Below are 15952 nucleotides of genomic sequence, written 5' to 3'. Positions count from 1 at the left end.
CATTGCAATAAATGTTTAGTGAACGGAATTACATTGCAACGGTATTACATAACTTTAAAGATCATATCAAGGACCAGTCATTTTGTCATTTTATTGTTTAATCTCTTTTTACAGATAGTTCTTGATCCTATTTTGACAATAAATCATACAATTCCCATAAATGCAATCCATATATCCCTTGAGAAGTGTAGCGCTTTCTTGCTCACAGGTAACATCATACATAATTGATTTCTTTCTCAACTACACTTCGTCGTTTGATTCTGTAATATACTACTGAATCTTGAAATATCTTTTTGAACCATATTAAATAAAATGTGAAATGAAAACAAGTGCTGGATAATGCAATGTGAAACTTTTGCATCATTTGTTGATGTCTTACCTACTGAAAAGTTTATGAAGTTCCCTCCCATACTTTAAAAACATACATAGTAAGGTTTAAAATATAATATATTATTTGATTATTTGATTTGATTATTAAATATTATATGCATTTATACAAACTTATAATACCATAGGTCACAAAAAAAGAGGAAAAGTGAAGTAGGAGAGGTAGATACAGAGAATGAATGTATAGCAAAAACAGAAAGGAGAGAACATACTTAAAAAAGAAGGAAAGGTAAAAACTAAGTAAGCTTGATCCAAAAGGTCTATGTAAATACAGTCATACGCACACTCACAAAAAAGCTGCACTGAGTCCTCTATCAAAAGAAACACAGAATTTCATGTCTTCTTTTTTGTAAACATGTTCTTTGGGTATCTGACTTCCTCTCTCAGAAAAATCCTTCAGGGCACGGGCACAAGTCTGCTCTGTTTGCTCCTCTCTCTCCCCCCCTCCCTTCTCCTCCTCCCCCTTCCATCAAAATTTGCTACCCTCCCCCCAACTCTGTGTAAATTGAGCTACCAACGGCTAGAGCTGCAGCACTGATGCTACTGAAACCAAGCTAAAATGGCAGCTGCTATCTCAAGCAAACAGAGGGACCTTCTAGGGCTTTCTGCAGAATAAATGTAGTGTCCTAGGTGGCACTAATGCGGCTAATCTATTGGCAGTAAAATGCCAAAATGTGTGGTGAATTTTTGCTATTTACTAAAAACTCAAATCTAATGCATAAAAATGTAAAAAAAAAAAAACTTGAATGCAGAAAAAACTTTTCATTTTCAATGGAAAATTAATTACTTATACAATTCTAATTGACTTCTACATGAATTTCCCATCTTTTATATGGTAAATTTTGTATGTTCAAGTTTTTCAGTTTTTTACAATTAATAATCTCAATTATTCCCCACAGAGTCTGCCATTTTCCAAGATGGTTACTCATAGTGGGGTAGATTAGGTTAAAAAAGATGCATGGCCATTAAGTTGAAACTTTTGTAAAGAAAAGACAGTCTAACTTCTATTTGAGTAGCAATGTAATTTGAATCTGCATCCAGTTTGCCGCAGTGGTATAAAATGTTCCTTCCTGACTCAAAAAGTGGAATTGGGCCAGAAATTCAAAAATGGGCACCCACTTTGAAGCCAAGGGGAACAACATCAAAGGGGTTGGTGAGCAACGTTATAAGTGCAATACATATCTTTAAATGTCACGTGCATGGACATTGATTTTTGTCAACATTGCATTTCATCTGTCACTTGGCTGCACAGATCACAAGTGTGCACGGTTTTCCGTGAAGATGGCATATTCTGGACAGATTCGGTTGTTCTGCATTGGTTACTGTATTTGAATAACACATATTTAATCTCAAAGCCCTCCTCCAGTTATTAAAGGGAGAGTATACACTGTTTTCAACATCAGTGCAGTGATTAGAACATACGGTTTGCTTCCATTTGAGAAATATGTATGGTTTTTGCACTAAACAGGGCAACATCTGAAAATGAAGTCAAATACTACCTGTTCTGAGCACAATCAAAATAAATTGGCAGTCTGCTGAGAAGCTCTGATGCATTTTTTTAGCATTCGTTTTGCTTAAATGTTTGAAAGTGATGTCTTTTGTTAAGCACTGACAATTAGCTTAAGCTAAGCCTTTTGTAGTGCCACACCGCTATAAGTCAGTATTACCCACTGGCTTCCCATTAGATGTACTGAGATAAATAAATCAATGAGCTCATTTACATTTTTAGAGTCCTCTGTAACCAAAATAAGTCATTTTTTATTTAAACATATTTTGGATTGGCCTTTGCTTGTGATGAGTGAAATTAGGCAAATCCTGCATTTTGCAAAATAATTAGCTGCAAAAATAAAGTTCAAGAAAAATGTCCCGCAAAAGAAAATGCCCATTGACTTTAATGTATTTTGTGCAGAAAAGAATGCAGAAAAAAACACCCACTGACTCCAATGCATTTTGTGAAAAAAGAAACACAGCGAATGAATGCCTATTGACAAAACATTTTGTAAATATATCACCTTTTGTGAATATTTCCATGGTTTTGCAATTTTTTTACCAAAGTGAAATGAGGCAGATTCACTCATTACTAGTCTTTGCAAGGAAATCAATTTATTTGCCTTTTTGATTGCTGCTCTTCACCATCATATTTATTTATATTTATAGGTCCTAAAAGATGCATATTCCCCTCTGACGTAAACATTTTAAGTGATTTCTTCTTCTTCCACACTATTCTTTACTGAATTTAGTCACACAGTTATTTTAATAGACATCCATTTTTGGTCTGGGTTTTAGCAGTGAATATATCTGCCAAATCTATTTGTTAAAGAAACGAAATTGAGTGCTAGAGTTACTGCCCAGAAGTACATGCACTATTGTAACACATTCTAGGTTGTTAGAGATCGCTAAATCCATTATAACATCATATTTCTGGCTGGGACCTTTACTATTAACTTGCCTGTAGCCTTACAATCTGTGAAGAGTTCTGACCATATGGCTTCCACCACAGCTTTTACCTTTAAACTGTATATAAATCATGCTTAACTTATAGATATTCCCCACCCTGCTTTTCTATTTACCCTGTTCCTTCAAAATATTCATGTGCCTCATTGATCCAAGCATCTGCAACATTGGTTACATAGTATGATCATCCAGTACCATTAACTTAATTAGTTTATCAGTCAAGTGTCTTGCATTGGTTAGCAAGCTCTTGCTTCATTAAGTAAATATCATAGATTATTCATTCCCTGTCAATACATACAATGGCCATGTTGCTTCTCTGAGTATTTTGCAGCCTGTGAAAGTCTTGTGAAAATGGATAATGTGAGCTTACAGTAAGCCCTGCTTGTCATTGCTAAACATTTTATTCATCCTCACCTGCGCCTAGAATGACTAGGGGCAATGAATTAGTCCACAACATCTGACCTTGACTTTGATCACAATCTACATCTCAGCCTCCACTTGCCTGCAGCATTCACTGACCTCCAACCCCAAACTGACAGTCAGCTACTGTCTGGGTGTGTAAAAGGAAATGAATCTCTGCTATAGGAAAAATAGATCCAATACAGCTTCTCATATCTCATTGGGAGCCTTGGTGCCCCTTTAGCAACAGCTGATAACTGTGGACCCTTCAATACCATACATAGTTGAGTGTTTTAATTACTTTGATCTACAGTTTGAATTTTGATAAATCTCACCTTCCTGATTGTGATAATGCAGTGTATTTTCCTAGTCTAGTTATGCATAGTATTGTGCTCTTTCAATTTACAGGCATTTGCTTGGGGTTGGGATTGAAGTTTCTCTATGAAAATTATATAATTCTTCCCTGGGAGAAAGGGGAGAATTTCCCTCATACATTGCCTACACACACGTGCCCTCTAAAATGCCCTCATTGGGAATTTCCATCTAGATATCTATATTTTTTTAAGTACAGGTATGGGATCCCTTATCCGAAAACCCGCTATCCAGAAAGCTCCAAAATACGGAAAGCCGGCTCCCATAGACTCCATTTTAATCAAATAATTCAGAATTTTAAAACTGATTTCCTTTTTCTCTGTAATAATAAAACAGTACCTTGTACTTGATCCCAACTAAGATATAATTAATCCTTATTGGATGCAAAACAATCCTATTGGGTTTAATTTATGTTTTATTGATTTTTTAGTAGACTTATGGTATGGAGATACAAATTACGGAAAGACCCCTTATCCGGAATACCCTTGGTCCCGAGCATTCTGGATAATGGGTCCTATACCTGTACTGTATAAATTCCATCTAGAGGCCAGCAGTTATGCCAGTGTTGCTGCTATAGTATATTGTTACAGCAGGGAACTGCTTAATAGTAAGGCTCAGTGTTCAGTTTGTTTGTTTGTTTTTAGAACATAAAGGGTGTCTTGTTGTTTGCCTTTCTCTCTATTTTCACATGGAACGTGACTTCCTCTGTGAGGATTGAATTTGCAACTTATCGACATGTTAAAGTAATCTATTGTATCTTGTCCTGAAGTTAATGAAAAAGTTAAATGCTTGGATACAAGATCTGTATTCATCTTCATCAAGTTTCCAGCAGAGACACGTCTTCATGCTCACACATTACAAAATTAAATCCCCAAAACATCCAGAGACCTAAGTGTGCTCAAATATGGTAATACAAGTCACTAAATATATGTGTTGTGGGGGTGTCTGAAATTGTGGCTTTGAGATGCAATACATCTTTATGTCCCTTTCCCTCTATTCGTCATGTATTGGGTCAATATGGTCTGCTTGCTTGTCTTGCTTTTAAATACACTCAGAATGCGTGAAATGTGAGCATGCATCTTATTAGTGAGTCACTCCACCATCTTGCAATGACTTTATTGACTATTTTATGCTTTTTTAAAAATGATGTTATACCAAATAAATCTGTTTCATAGACTGATGTGTTTTTCACACATGACTCTTAACATAAACGCCAGTATTGTTATTGAAACTTCAAGCATCTTTTTTTTTTACTTTGTTTTATACATGCGTGCTTTGTGCCAGAGTAGACAGTTAAATAAAATACATTATCAAGGAAATGGGAGGACAGACCAATGATGTTTAAAGCTTGTTTTCCCATTGAAAAATCTGACTCCAACAAAAAGACTGCATGTAGAAAGACAGAATGCTGAGATGTGGAAATTCAAGATTAACTTCACCATGTCGGCTAAGCTACAAAATGTATAATTGAATATATTTAGATAGTTTTAGATATGCTACTTTTTCACAATAGTTCCTCTTAACCTGCTTTGTAACTGTGTACATTTGCATTTATATTTATTTCAAAGTTTGTTTCCCCCCTTTCTGTACTATTAATGCACTGTAAATATCTACTACACTGCCTGTACCAGTTGCACTATATAAATAGATATACATAAAAGATATACATAAATAACTGTCAAGACAACAGAAACATGAAGTTTAAATAACAATAAAAAACCCTTGTCTATATTAAATCATGGCAGAGAAGCAAAATTTTTAGAGAGCTGGATTGGTAAAAAATCTCTCAAATATGTTAGTACAGGTATAGGACCTGTTATCCAGAATGCTCTGAACCAAGGGTATTCTGGATAAGGGGTCTTTCTGTAATTTGGATCTCCATACCTTAAGTCTACTAAAGAATCAATAAAACATGAATTAAACCCTATGGGATTGTTTTTCATCCAATAAGGATTATTTATATCTTAGTTGGGATCAATTACAAGGTACTGTTTTATTACTACAGAGAAAAAGGAATTATTTGATCAAAATGGAGTCTATGGGAGATGGGCATTCCGTAATTTGGAGCTTTCTGCATAACGGGTTTCCGGATAAGGGATCCCATACCTGTACTGATATGAATAAAAAAGCTAAGCTAAAAATGTTTCCAGCTTAAAACATTGGCACAAAAATTTGGAATATTCGATGCATCCTTTGACTAAACAAAATAAGATAGCTAAGGTAATTAACTTGCAATAATATACACAAATGGCAAATTATATAAAGTATAACTAAAAGAACTTTGATCTGCAAAACACAATATACAGTATCTGTGACCTAATTTGTTCTTTAAAGTATGCATTATAAGGTATTTATCTTTAACAAAAATACTTGTGTCTTACTTGGGGTTTTTTGCTAATCCTAGGGGCACGAATCTGAATCCCGAAAGGGAAAAAATCGTATTGGAAACGAAAATTTTGCGACTTTTTTGCCGCCGTCGCAAGTTTTTCGTATTAAGAGATAGTAAACGGCGGAAAAACCAATCCGATATTTTTGCAATAGCGACTAAAAAGTCACGGAAAATATACGAAAAAGTCACAACGGCGACGAAAAAGGCGCAAAAATACCGATCGTTACGAAAAACGCATTCGGACGCCTTCGGACCGTTCGTGGATTAGTAAATCTCCCCCCTAGTGTTATCATTTTAACATTAAAGGAGAACTAAAGCTTAACAAATAAGTAGGGTAGAAATGCTGCTCATTATGTTTTGGGCTTCTGTACCAGCCCAAGGCAACCACAGCCCTTTAGTAGTGAAGATCTGTGCCTCCTAAAATGCCCCTAGTAGCTCCCCATTTTTACTGTATATATAGAGGGCTGGACTTTGGGGTAAGTAGAAGGATATGCCTACGGTGCAGTGGTGGGGGGCAATAAATATGTGCCTCTTCTTTCTGCCTACCCCAAGTTTGGGACCTTTTCCCCCTGCCTTTGCAGGTCATTTACCTCCTTCCCATGAAATGTGAAAAATGATGGATAGCGTTGTGGCTCACTAAGAGATTGGCTGCAGTTCCACCAATGACTATACACAAGTGGCTCAATACAAAAGCGCTAGAGCTAAAAACACAGACTTTCAATTTTCAGCTGTTATGGAACTCTGAAGGGCTTTCTTAGATCGGTCCCAAATAGGAATGGTGTTAAACTACAGATCCTTGAGAGTTTCATGTGTAATGTACCCAGTATTGGGTTGATTCAAGAGTTTCTTAAAAGGTTCTTAATATTTCACTTTGTATATTTTATGCGTGGCATTGTGGGGGTATTTATTAAATCTTATTCTATTAACATATGGTCAGAGCTAATTCATCCAATGTCATGATTTCCTCTGCTGTTTTTTTATTAAATGTCTTTTCTCCCAGTCTGTTGCTACTACATTCCTAGCAATTAGCAAGCGATTCTGTTCCTTCTGTTTCACTGCAATTAGTGGCTTTCTAAAGAGGTGGCAGATTCAGTATTGTTTTAAATTGTCACTCTTCAGTTCGATAGAAAGCAGCCCAGAAGTCAATTGCTATCAATTATCGAATCAATCGAGGGCATATTGCGGGCTGACTAGAATATTACAATTTGAAAAGATTCTTTGGAACAAATGTTAATTCAATTAACTTTTTTTTTTCCAGCCCAGTATTTATCTGGAAAAAATTTAACATAGAATTGTTTTTAGAATTCTGTGTTTCTAGTAATTTCATTATGTATGACCTTAACTATTTTAAACCAAGTTATTTTAGAACATTCATGTCCTTAAATAAAGACTATATTTTATTTATGTATCAATTAAAGCAATTTCTCAAAATTATTTGTGTATTTGATTGTCTTTCGACACTACCAGCTCAGCCTAGTAGGCAATTGAACTATCTCTGCACAGGTCTCAGCTCTCAGTCTCGAACCTCTTAGTTAGTCAGTGACTTTCGGGGGAGCACATGGGACATACTGTAACTGTTCAGTTAGTTTGTGAGCAAGATTCAAAAGTAAACTAACTGAACAGTTATGTCCCATATGCCCCCCCCCTCAAGTCACTGATTGGTTACAGACTGCTAACAGCTTAAAGAGCTGTAAAGGAGGAAGTAGTGTTCTGGCTGTTATGTTAGACATCTGCCCCCTCCAGCCTTTATAGATTACATTTTTGGCCAACTAAAGATATTGATTTTTTTAAAAATTTTGCGCAGTTAACTATTTTACCCAGTTTCATTTTTATACTGAACTATTCCTTTAAAAGCAGGAAGTAGTGTTCTGTCTATTATGTTAGATATCTGCCCACTCCAACCTTTATAGATTACATTTTTGTCAAACTATATTACAAATATTTTTTTTTATTTTGCAGACTATTTTACTATTTTTCTGTTTCATTGTTACACTGAACTATTAAAGGACCAGTAACACTAAAAAATGAAAGAGCTTTAAAGTAATAAAAATATAATGCACTGTTGCCCTGCACTGGTAAAACTGGTGTGTTTGCAACAGTAACACTACTATAATTTATATAATAAGCTGCTGTGTAGCCACGGGGGCAGCCATTCAAGCTGGAAAAAATGAGAAAAGGCACAGGGTACATAGCAGATAACAGATAAGTTCTGTAGAATACAATAGTGTTTTATCTGTTATCTGCTATGTACCTGTGCCTTTTCTCCTTTGAATGGCTGCCTCCATGGCTACATAGCAGCTTATTTATATAAATTATAGTAGACTTTCTGAAGTAAACACACAACTTTTACCAGTGCAGGGCAGCAGCACATTATATTTTAGTTACTTTTATACACTTTCATTTTTTGGTGTTACTGTTCCTTTAAAGAAACACTTTATCGCAATGAAAAAAGCTGATCTAAAACAAGCCTTGTGTTTATCTACTTCTATATTCTAACCAATTTATGTCACTATCGTCAAGCCCTTCCAGGATCTACAATATTAACTGCGTAATTTAACAAACAACAAAAATAACCACACTAACCGTTTAACTATATCACTCAAAGTGTTGCACTCGTTTAGCCATTGGTCAAAACAGAAAAATATGATACTGGTATGAGACCTGTTATCCAGAATGCTTGGGACCTGGGGTTTTCCGGATAAGGGATCTTTCTGTAATTTGGATCTCCATAACTTAAGTCTGCTTTAAATCATTTATATGTTAAATAAACCAAATAGGCTTGTTTTGTCTCCAATAAGGATTAATTATACCTTAGGATCAAGTACAGGGTTCTGTTTTATTATTGCAGGGAAAAAGGAAATCATTTTTAAAAATTTGAATTATTTGCTTATAATGGAGTCTATGGCAGATGGCCTTTCCATAATTCGGAACTTTCTGGATAACGGGTTTCCGGATAATGGATCCCATACCTGTACCTCATATATGCTTCTTAAGTAAATTAGAAAATGCATGCTTTCCTGACTACTCCTGGTCTCTAAACCAGCATGATATACCAATGGCATAGCAAGAATATTCTTTATTTTCCTGTATGGGAGTTCAAAGAAAATTAAGCAATTGGGAGCCAATGCTGTAGATATTTTCAAGATTTATTGTGATCTGACAGACTCCATGTCAGAAATTTGGGCACACTTTTATAATAAAACAAAATAAACATGACTGCTGCCAAATTATTTTACCCAAAAGAGTACATGAAATTCATAGAAATCATGATAAAACGGGTCCAATGAAAGAATATAGCTTAATCTACACAGATGTTATAAAACAGCACCAAGATAATTCACTCCTTATAGGCAGGTTTGTTACAGGTTATAGCAACACCACCTTTAAAAAAATTAAAAAAAACCCAAGTCCACCCTTTCCATTATATGTTGACTGTAAATGCACTCAGTGTGGCAAAATTACAGAGATTTGTATACTATATATAACGTATAATTTTATTTTATAATGTTTTATGTTTCAGAGATTGAAAGAATTAAAGCAGAGAGAGTTTGCTCGTAATGTTGCTTCAAAGTCGTGGAAAGATGAAAAAAAGCAGGAAAAAGCACTTAAACGTCTCCATCAGCTTGCTGAGCTGCGGAAGCAACAAGACTGGTAATAATATAATTGAAGTGATGCTCTAAATATAAAAAGATACAGAGCAAGAAAAGTTGTCAAAGGTTTTTTGGATTGGCGGAAATAATAGTTCACAGCAAAGTTGAATGCTCCACTGAGCCATACGTTAAACTATTTTTAAAGTACGCTTTGGGAAAAGTGCAAATAAACTGAATGTGGACTGTTCTATTTCTGAGATCAGCAAATGTTAGTTATGTGATAAAGAATGGAACATTTTTCCATCCTTTTTGCCTTAAGTATCTGTATGGTATTAAAAATATGAAAACCAGAGTTGGAGGTACAACTACTATTTTACTGGTCGTCCAGAAACAGAGAAAGTCATAGGTAGCTGCATTCAACGCTGTGATGGGGATGGGGAAAGATAGAAGCAAAAGTGTTTCAGAAATAGTGTAGTATCATGGGTATAAGGGATGTCCAGCCTGTGACCCTCCAGCTGTAGCTAAACTGACATGTAGCTTGAGGGATGCAGGTTGGACATCCCTGGTGCATATATGTCCAGTATCAAAAGTATAAAATACCTTCTTGTTCCAAACCCCTAGTAGTTCCCTCTGATTCTGGGGCCCAGTGATATACCAAGACAGTTTGCAATAGGTCTTTATTTTTTATAGTCAATGAAATTTTTGCCTTTCTCCTGCCTTTGGTTTAATATTCTTTCTGATTTTGGTGGGGGAGGCCATAGACCCAAGCATCCAGAAGTTGATTTGTATTACCAGTAGTATTAATATAATCTGTTTTCTCAGTTGCATTTGAAAGTTCTTGTCTATAAAACTGCAGCTAAAGTGTGACGTATCCCTTTATTAAGTAGTAGAATAATAGTAAATAACATACTAATAATAAACAAAATTATTTTATAGCTACTTGGCTACCATGGGTTTCTTATTACATGACCTAAATGCTTCCTCTGAATAGCAAACTAGGCACATCCAGGTGACCATATCACTCTTTTCTCCTTTTTTCCCTTTACTCTCAACCTTCCCCCTTCCTATAGCTATCAACCTACACTTTCCCTTACCTCATTCAGTCTCATTACAAACTTTAATATACTTAAGTGTTATAAAGCTACACCCCTTCAATATATATATTTGTTGTATAAGAAATACAACTCAGAAACTGTGAAAACAAAAATGTCTACACAAATGTGAAATGTTGTAATTATATGCCTCTGAAGCTTTATTATTCTGACAATAAACAAGTTTAATTAAAACATCAATAAATAAATAGTAAAAAATAATAGTAAATAACATACTATACAATACTGTGAGCAGATAGGTAAAATGAACATTTTCTGCCATTGTTAAAATGTTAATATATTTTTTCTTCTGTCAGTGTTTCAGATAAAGGTCCAGTATGTAAAGAACCAAGATTAAGAAGTACTGAGAATGCAATATTCCCAAGCAAAGATGGCAGGACTTCAAATTCCAGATGTACGTTTGTTTGTAAAGGAGAACCCGTTTCCAGCAGTGCTATTGCAGAGAACAAAGAAGACATTTTATTTGGCAGGGATATAATGAATAAAAGCAGATGCTGTTATGTTGGAAATCAGACCCAACTATCATTCACAAACAACAGCAGTGTCAACAATAGAACAGGAGTGTCATTCTGCTTTTCCAAGAAGGCTTTACAGAAACTTGATTCCTCAGCATCAGTTTTCAATGAGAGTACTGAAGATATAAATGACTGCAGTCAGTTCTTCAATCATAAAGCAAAACAAATGTCTGTAAGCTTTAGACACTATGCACACTTGGATGACGATGCAGGAGAAAATAATACGTTGACTTTGCATGAGAAAACAGATAAGTCTACACCTGTACATGTTCCTGCAGATGAGGAGTTATTTGAAGATGATGATGGGGGTAGTAAGGAACAAACAGTGGTACAAAATGAAATTGCTCAGTCAAATTTAAATATCAAACCACAATCTTCCGATGTGAGTTTCAACGAGGCCTGCAAACAAATAGAAAATCAAAACATTTTTTCGAGGTCAGAGGAAAATTGTGAAATATCTGAGGACAAAGACTGCACAACTAAAAGAAGTTACCAGGAAACTCCTTCCAATAAGCACTCAGATGTAGATGCTGTTTTAATACATCATCCATCAGAAGACCTTTCACAAAAAAATAATAAAAATGAGGTAACCTGCAATTTAAATGTGCAATACTTGGATGCACCATATGATCCGGAGCTTTCCTGCAGTTCAAATGTGCAATATTTGGATGCTCCAAATCAATCAGCCCAGAGCCTAAACAAATGCACAGAACCCATAATCAGTGAACCTTTAAATGGCAGTGTCCAAACCAGTGCACCATCTTGTCTTAGTGTTTTGAGCAAAGATGGAAGTACTACCCTTCAGTGGCCAAAAGAGCTGCTTTTGTTTACAAAGTCTGAACCCTCAATTTCCTATGCCTGCAATCCATTGTATTTTGATTTCAAATGCTCTAGAAAGTATACAGCTGGAGAAGCAAGTGAAAGAATTTCCAGTACTAATGAGGAACAAGAGGATCAGAAAACTGCAAAAGAAAAACAAACAGATTTGGAAAGTGAACCTGACAGCCAGCCAGTAAAACCAAAGAGGGAAAAACTAATCTCAAAAGACAATCTTATAAAAGATTCTAAATTATATTCCAGTTACAGAGCTGAGAAGAAAATTACGCAAAAACAGATGAACGATAATGTAGCACAAAATTCAATCGATCAAAGTGGCACACCAAATTATGTTGCTAGAAAAGGTCAACATTCAAGAAAACGAAAGCACTCGGTCCAAAATTGGTTAGGGAATTGCCAGGATTCAGTGCAGAGAACTGATGAGAATAATTTGGTTTTTCGAGAAAATTCAAAAAGTAAGAATCCTAAGTCTTCAGGCGACAACCTTTTTAGTATGATAGGCAAAGCGGAACACATGGATTGGTGCAGCTCTTATCATAAATATAAAAATATTGGTATAGGTCAAAGTGAAAATGACTCTTGGGATAGTACAAGCGATAAAAACAGCTCTTGCAGTACAGTCTCAAGTCTCGAAAATGATACTAGTCCAGAGAGTTCTTCTCAAAACTCTGAATCCAAAACCATCTACGAGTATTCAGATTCTTCCATGAGTGTTGGCTCGAAACACAGACATCATAGATCAAGTATAATAGGAAAGCACAACAGTGATCGGTCTCGTGAACGTAGAAAACATCATCATTCTGAGGGTTCTGATCAAGAAAAGGTTTATAAATGTAGAAATGTAAAGCACAAATTGTTAAAAAAGGTGTCAAGAAATCAATGTCAAGGTGATCAGCTATGTTACAAGCATGCCAGGCAGCAGCAGTGTCCTAGAAAAAATGACAAAAACATAAAGAATAGTTTGTGTGGAAGGCAAGCAGAGAACAAAGGATGTTCCAACCTTAGCAATTCAGGAGAGATTTCAGAAGAAACAACGGGTTCCCTAAGTGTGCAACGATGTTCTCAAACTGGAGAAATGTGCAACGCTATTGAAAAAGAGAAAACAACATATAAATGTTATTCCCAAAATATAGTCTCTCTTTCAGGAAAATATTGTGACAGAACTTCAGAAAATATTGTGAACCACATAATAGTAGAAGAGAAAAAAACACTCATTGCTGAACTCATTTTGGAAACCGGGCATTCTACAAAAGCAGAGGAAACCAAAATGACTTCAGCAGAGTTCTCTGAAGGTGGCGCTATGGAAATAAAAGAACATTCAGAAAGTTTTTTAGCTGTTGAGTTTCCATCAGCTCATGAGACAACAATTTTACCCCTACAAGAAAATGGCACCAATGACGTACTGGAAAATGGGTTGCTTGAAAGTAAAACTGATGAGTTAAATGCATATAAAGTCACTGTTACTACAAATGATAAAAACTGTGTTTTTGAGAACATAATCCATATGGATACTGAATCTCGAACCCCAAATATTCCAAATTCTATTGTTGAACAACCTAAACAGCATGGTGAAGTACATCCTATTATGCAAAGCTCTGATCAACGCCATTTTAATGTACCGTGCCCTTTGCCCTCTCTTAGACATTTGAGTGAAAACACTTCCCAAATGACCAAAGAAGAAGAAAATAAAAATGGACATATTGTAAATATAAAAACAAACCCAGTGGAAGAAAATGTAAAATGCTTTTATGATATTACTATGCAGGACTCATTTAAAGCTGAAAAACATCAAAGGGTGTGTCATAAGACTACATCTCCTCCTTTAACACAACAACCTATAACTTTCTCTCCAGATGAAGTAGATAAATATAGGCAATTGCAGCTCCAGGCACAACAGCATATGCAGAAACAACGCTTGTCTAAGCATTTTAAAGGGTTACCTTCTATGGGATCATCTGTTTTTTCAGCAGCAAATACTATACAGCCTGTTTCAGTTCATCACCATCCTTCAATCACTACAATTCATCATGCACTCATGCAGCGTTATGCAGTCACAGCTTCCATGCATCCTCCACCAAATCATTTTCCTTTGCCTCAGCTGAATCCTTTTCCTCAACCACACTTTTCTCCCATTGCACTTTCTTCATTGACACCAACACTATTTCCAGCACAACCAACATTCCTAGCAAGTCATCCTTTGCATTTAGTCTCTGCAACAGCAATTCATCCTGCCCCACTTACTTTCCAAGCAATTCCACACACAGCCCTAATTCCTGCCATTTTTACTTCCCACCCCAACACAGGGATGTCACCAGCTATCCATCTACCTCCATTGATTCATCCGTTCTTTCAGGGGCAAGAATTTCATCCTCTTTCTGGAACAAATCAATCTCACTAATATGTACTAGGATACAACACACAGTAATAGTAGGCTTTAGTTTTAGTCCCCATATTAATTTAACAATAGGGACCAGGGCCGGAACTAGGTGTAAGCAGAAGAGGAACCTGCCTAGGGTGCAACACTGGGAGACGCCCAGGCAAGTACCTCTGTATCCTATCCCAAGTCCCCATTCCCTTGCCCCATCTTTGCACATGCACATTGCAGGGGAGAGGTGGCCGGCCGGGTTGTCTAGGGTACCTGGTTGTCTTGGCCCACCCCTGATAAGAACAAAAAACTTATGTAGATCCCATAATATTAAAGTGTTATTTTTTTAACTGTAGTTTTGTAAGCATTATCTCTTTTTGTGCTAAATTAGCAGTAACTTGCTAAATAAATGCAAATATTTACTAAAATAATGGTGGATACAGGCATCTGTTAAATCTCCTGTGGATTCCAATAATTCAGTCAATCTCAATCAATGTCAGTTATGTAAAGATTTACTTTGTAGTATTATTGTTATTATTTGTATAGCGCTAAGACATTTATGTTAATCTTTATCCTATTTTTGTTATAGATCCTCATTCTAGTAATAGATTTAAAAAGAACTGTATGCAGAAAATCCAAAATGTATTGAACATGTTTGAACATATTTATTTTAAACAGGTACTGAATTTTGAAAGAAATTATAGTTTAGATTCTGGTAAAACAAATAGGCCAATGGGACAAAAAAATAAAACTCAATTATTGAGCAGGTCAAATAAATAAATTAATAAGATAATAGCAATCAGTACAAATTACTTAGCTTTCTAGATCATCAGATTTTTTTTTTATCAGCATAAATATATTGTCCGTGTTAGGAAATGAAACATTATCCTATACAATCAGCAAGTTATCTATGCAAACAAATGGAATGAATCAGAAATTCTAGCATTAGTTTCACACTGCCAATCAAAACTTACAGAATACTATATGTTGGTGACCACTTTTGCATATCCGTATGGACATTATAGTAAGTTATATTAAATGAAATTAAGTATCGACTGATCTTATGCCACAGACAAATATAGATTTATATATACTATATTAAAACATTAACACACAACTAGAGTAATAGTAACAGGTAAAAAAAAATCTAAAAGTATTTAAACACTATGCTAATTAATTTATGATTTTGGACTCATTGGGGCACATTTACTAATCCACGAACGTCCGAAAAGCGTCCGAATGCGTTTTTTTTCGTAATGATCGGTATTTTGCGACTTTTTCGTGAATTGTCGCAAATTTTTCGAGCGCTAAGAAAAAGTTGCGACAATTCACGAAAGTCATAATGGCTATGAAAAAGTCGCGACAATTCACGAAAGTCATAATGGCTATGAAAAAGTTGCGACAATTCCCAATATTTGTAATGGCTATGAAAAAGTCACGACAATTCGCGCACATCGTAACGGCTGCGAAAAAGTTGTGACAATTCAAGAAAAAGTCGCGCCAGTGACGAAAAAATCACAAAAAAATACGAA

The 15952-nt window shown here is 35.5% G+C and overlaps 1 protein-coding gene across 2 annotated transcripts in view; it reads left to right on the top strand.

The window, feature by feature from the left end:
* znf804b (zinc finger protein 804B) overlaps nt 1–15687 on the top strand; it is a 242366-nt gene extending 226679 nt beyond the window's left edge. For both annotated transcript variants that reach the window (XM_012965620.3, XM_012965619.3), the window contains 2 exons: nt 9522–9652; nt 11000–15687. In XM_012965620.3, the coding sequence (XP_012821074.1) occupies nt 9522–9652; nt 11000–14453 (3585 nt within the window). In that variant the 3' untranslated portion in view covers nt 14454–15687. The remainder of the gene's footprint in view (nt 1–9521; nt 9653–10999) is intronic.
* The last annotated feature ends 265 nt before the right edge of the window (nt 15688–15952 follow it).

Source organism: Xenopus tropicalis, chromosome 6 (genome assembly GCF_000004195.4).
Source record: "Xenopus tropicalis strain Nigerian chromosome 6, UCB_Xtro_10.0, whole genome shotgun sequence".
Lineage (NCBI taxonomy): Eukaryota > Metazoa > Chordata > Amphibia > Anura > Pipidae > Xenopus > Xenopus tropicalis.
The sequence above is the reverse complement of the archived record's forward strand: the minus strand, read 5'-3'. Positions and strand labels throughout refer to the sequence as shown.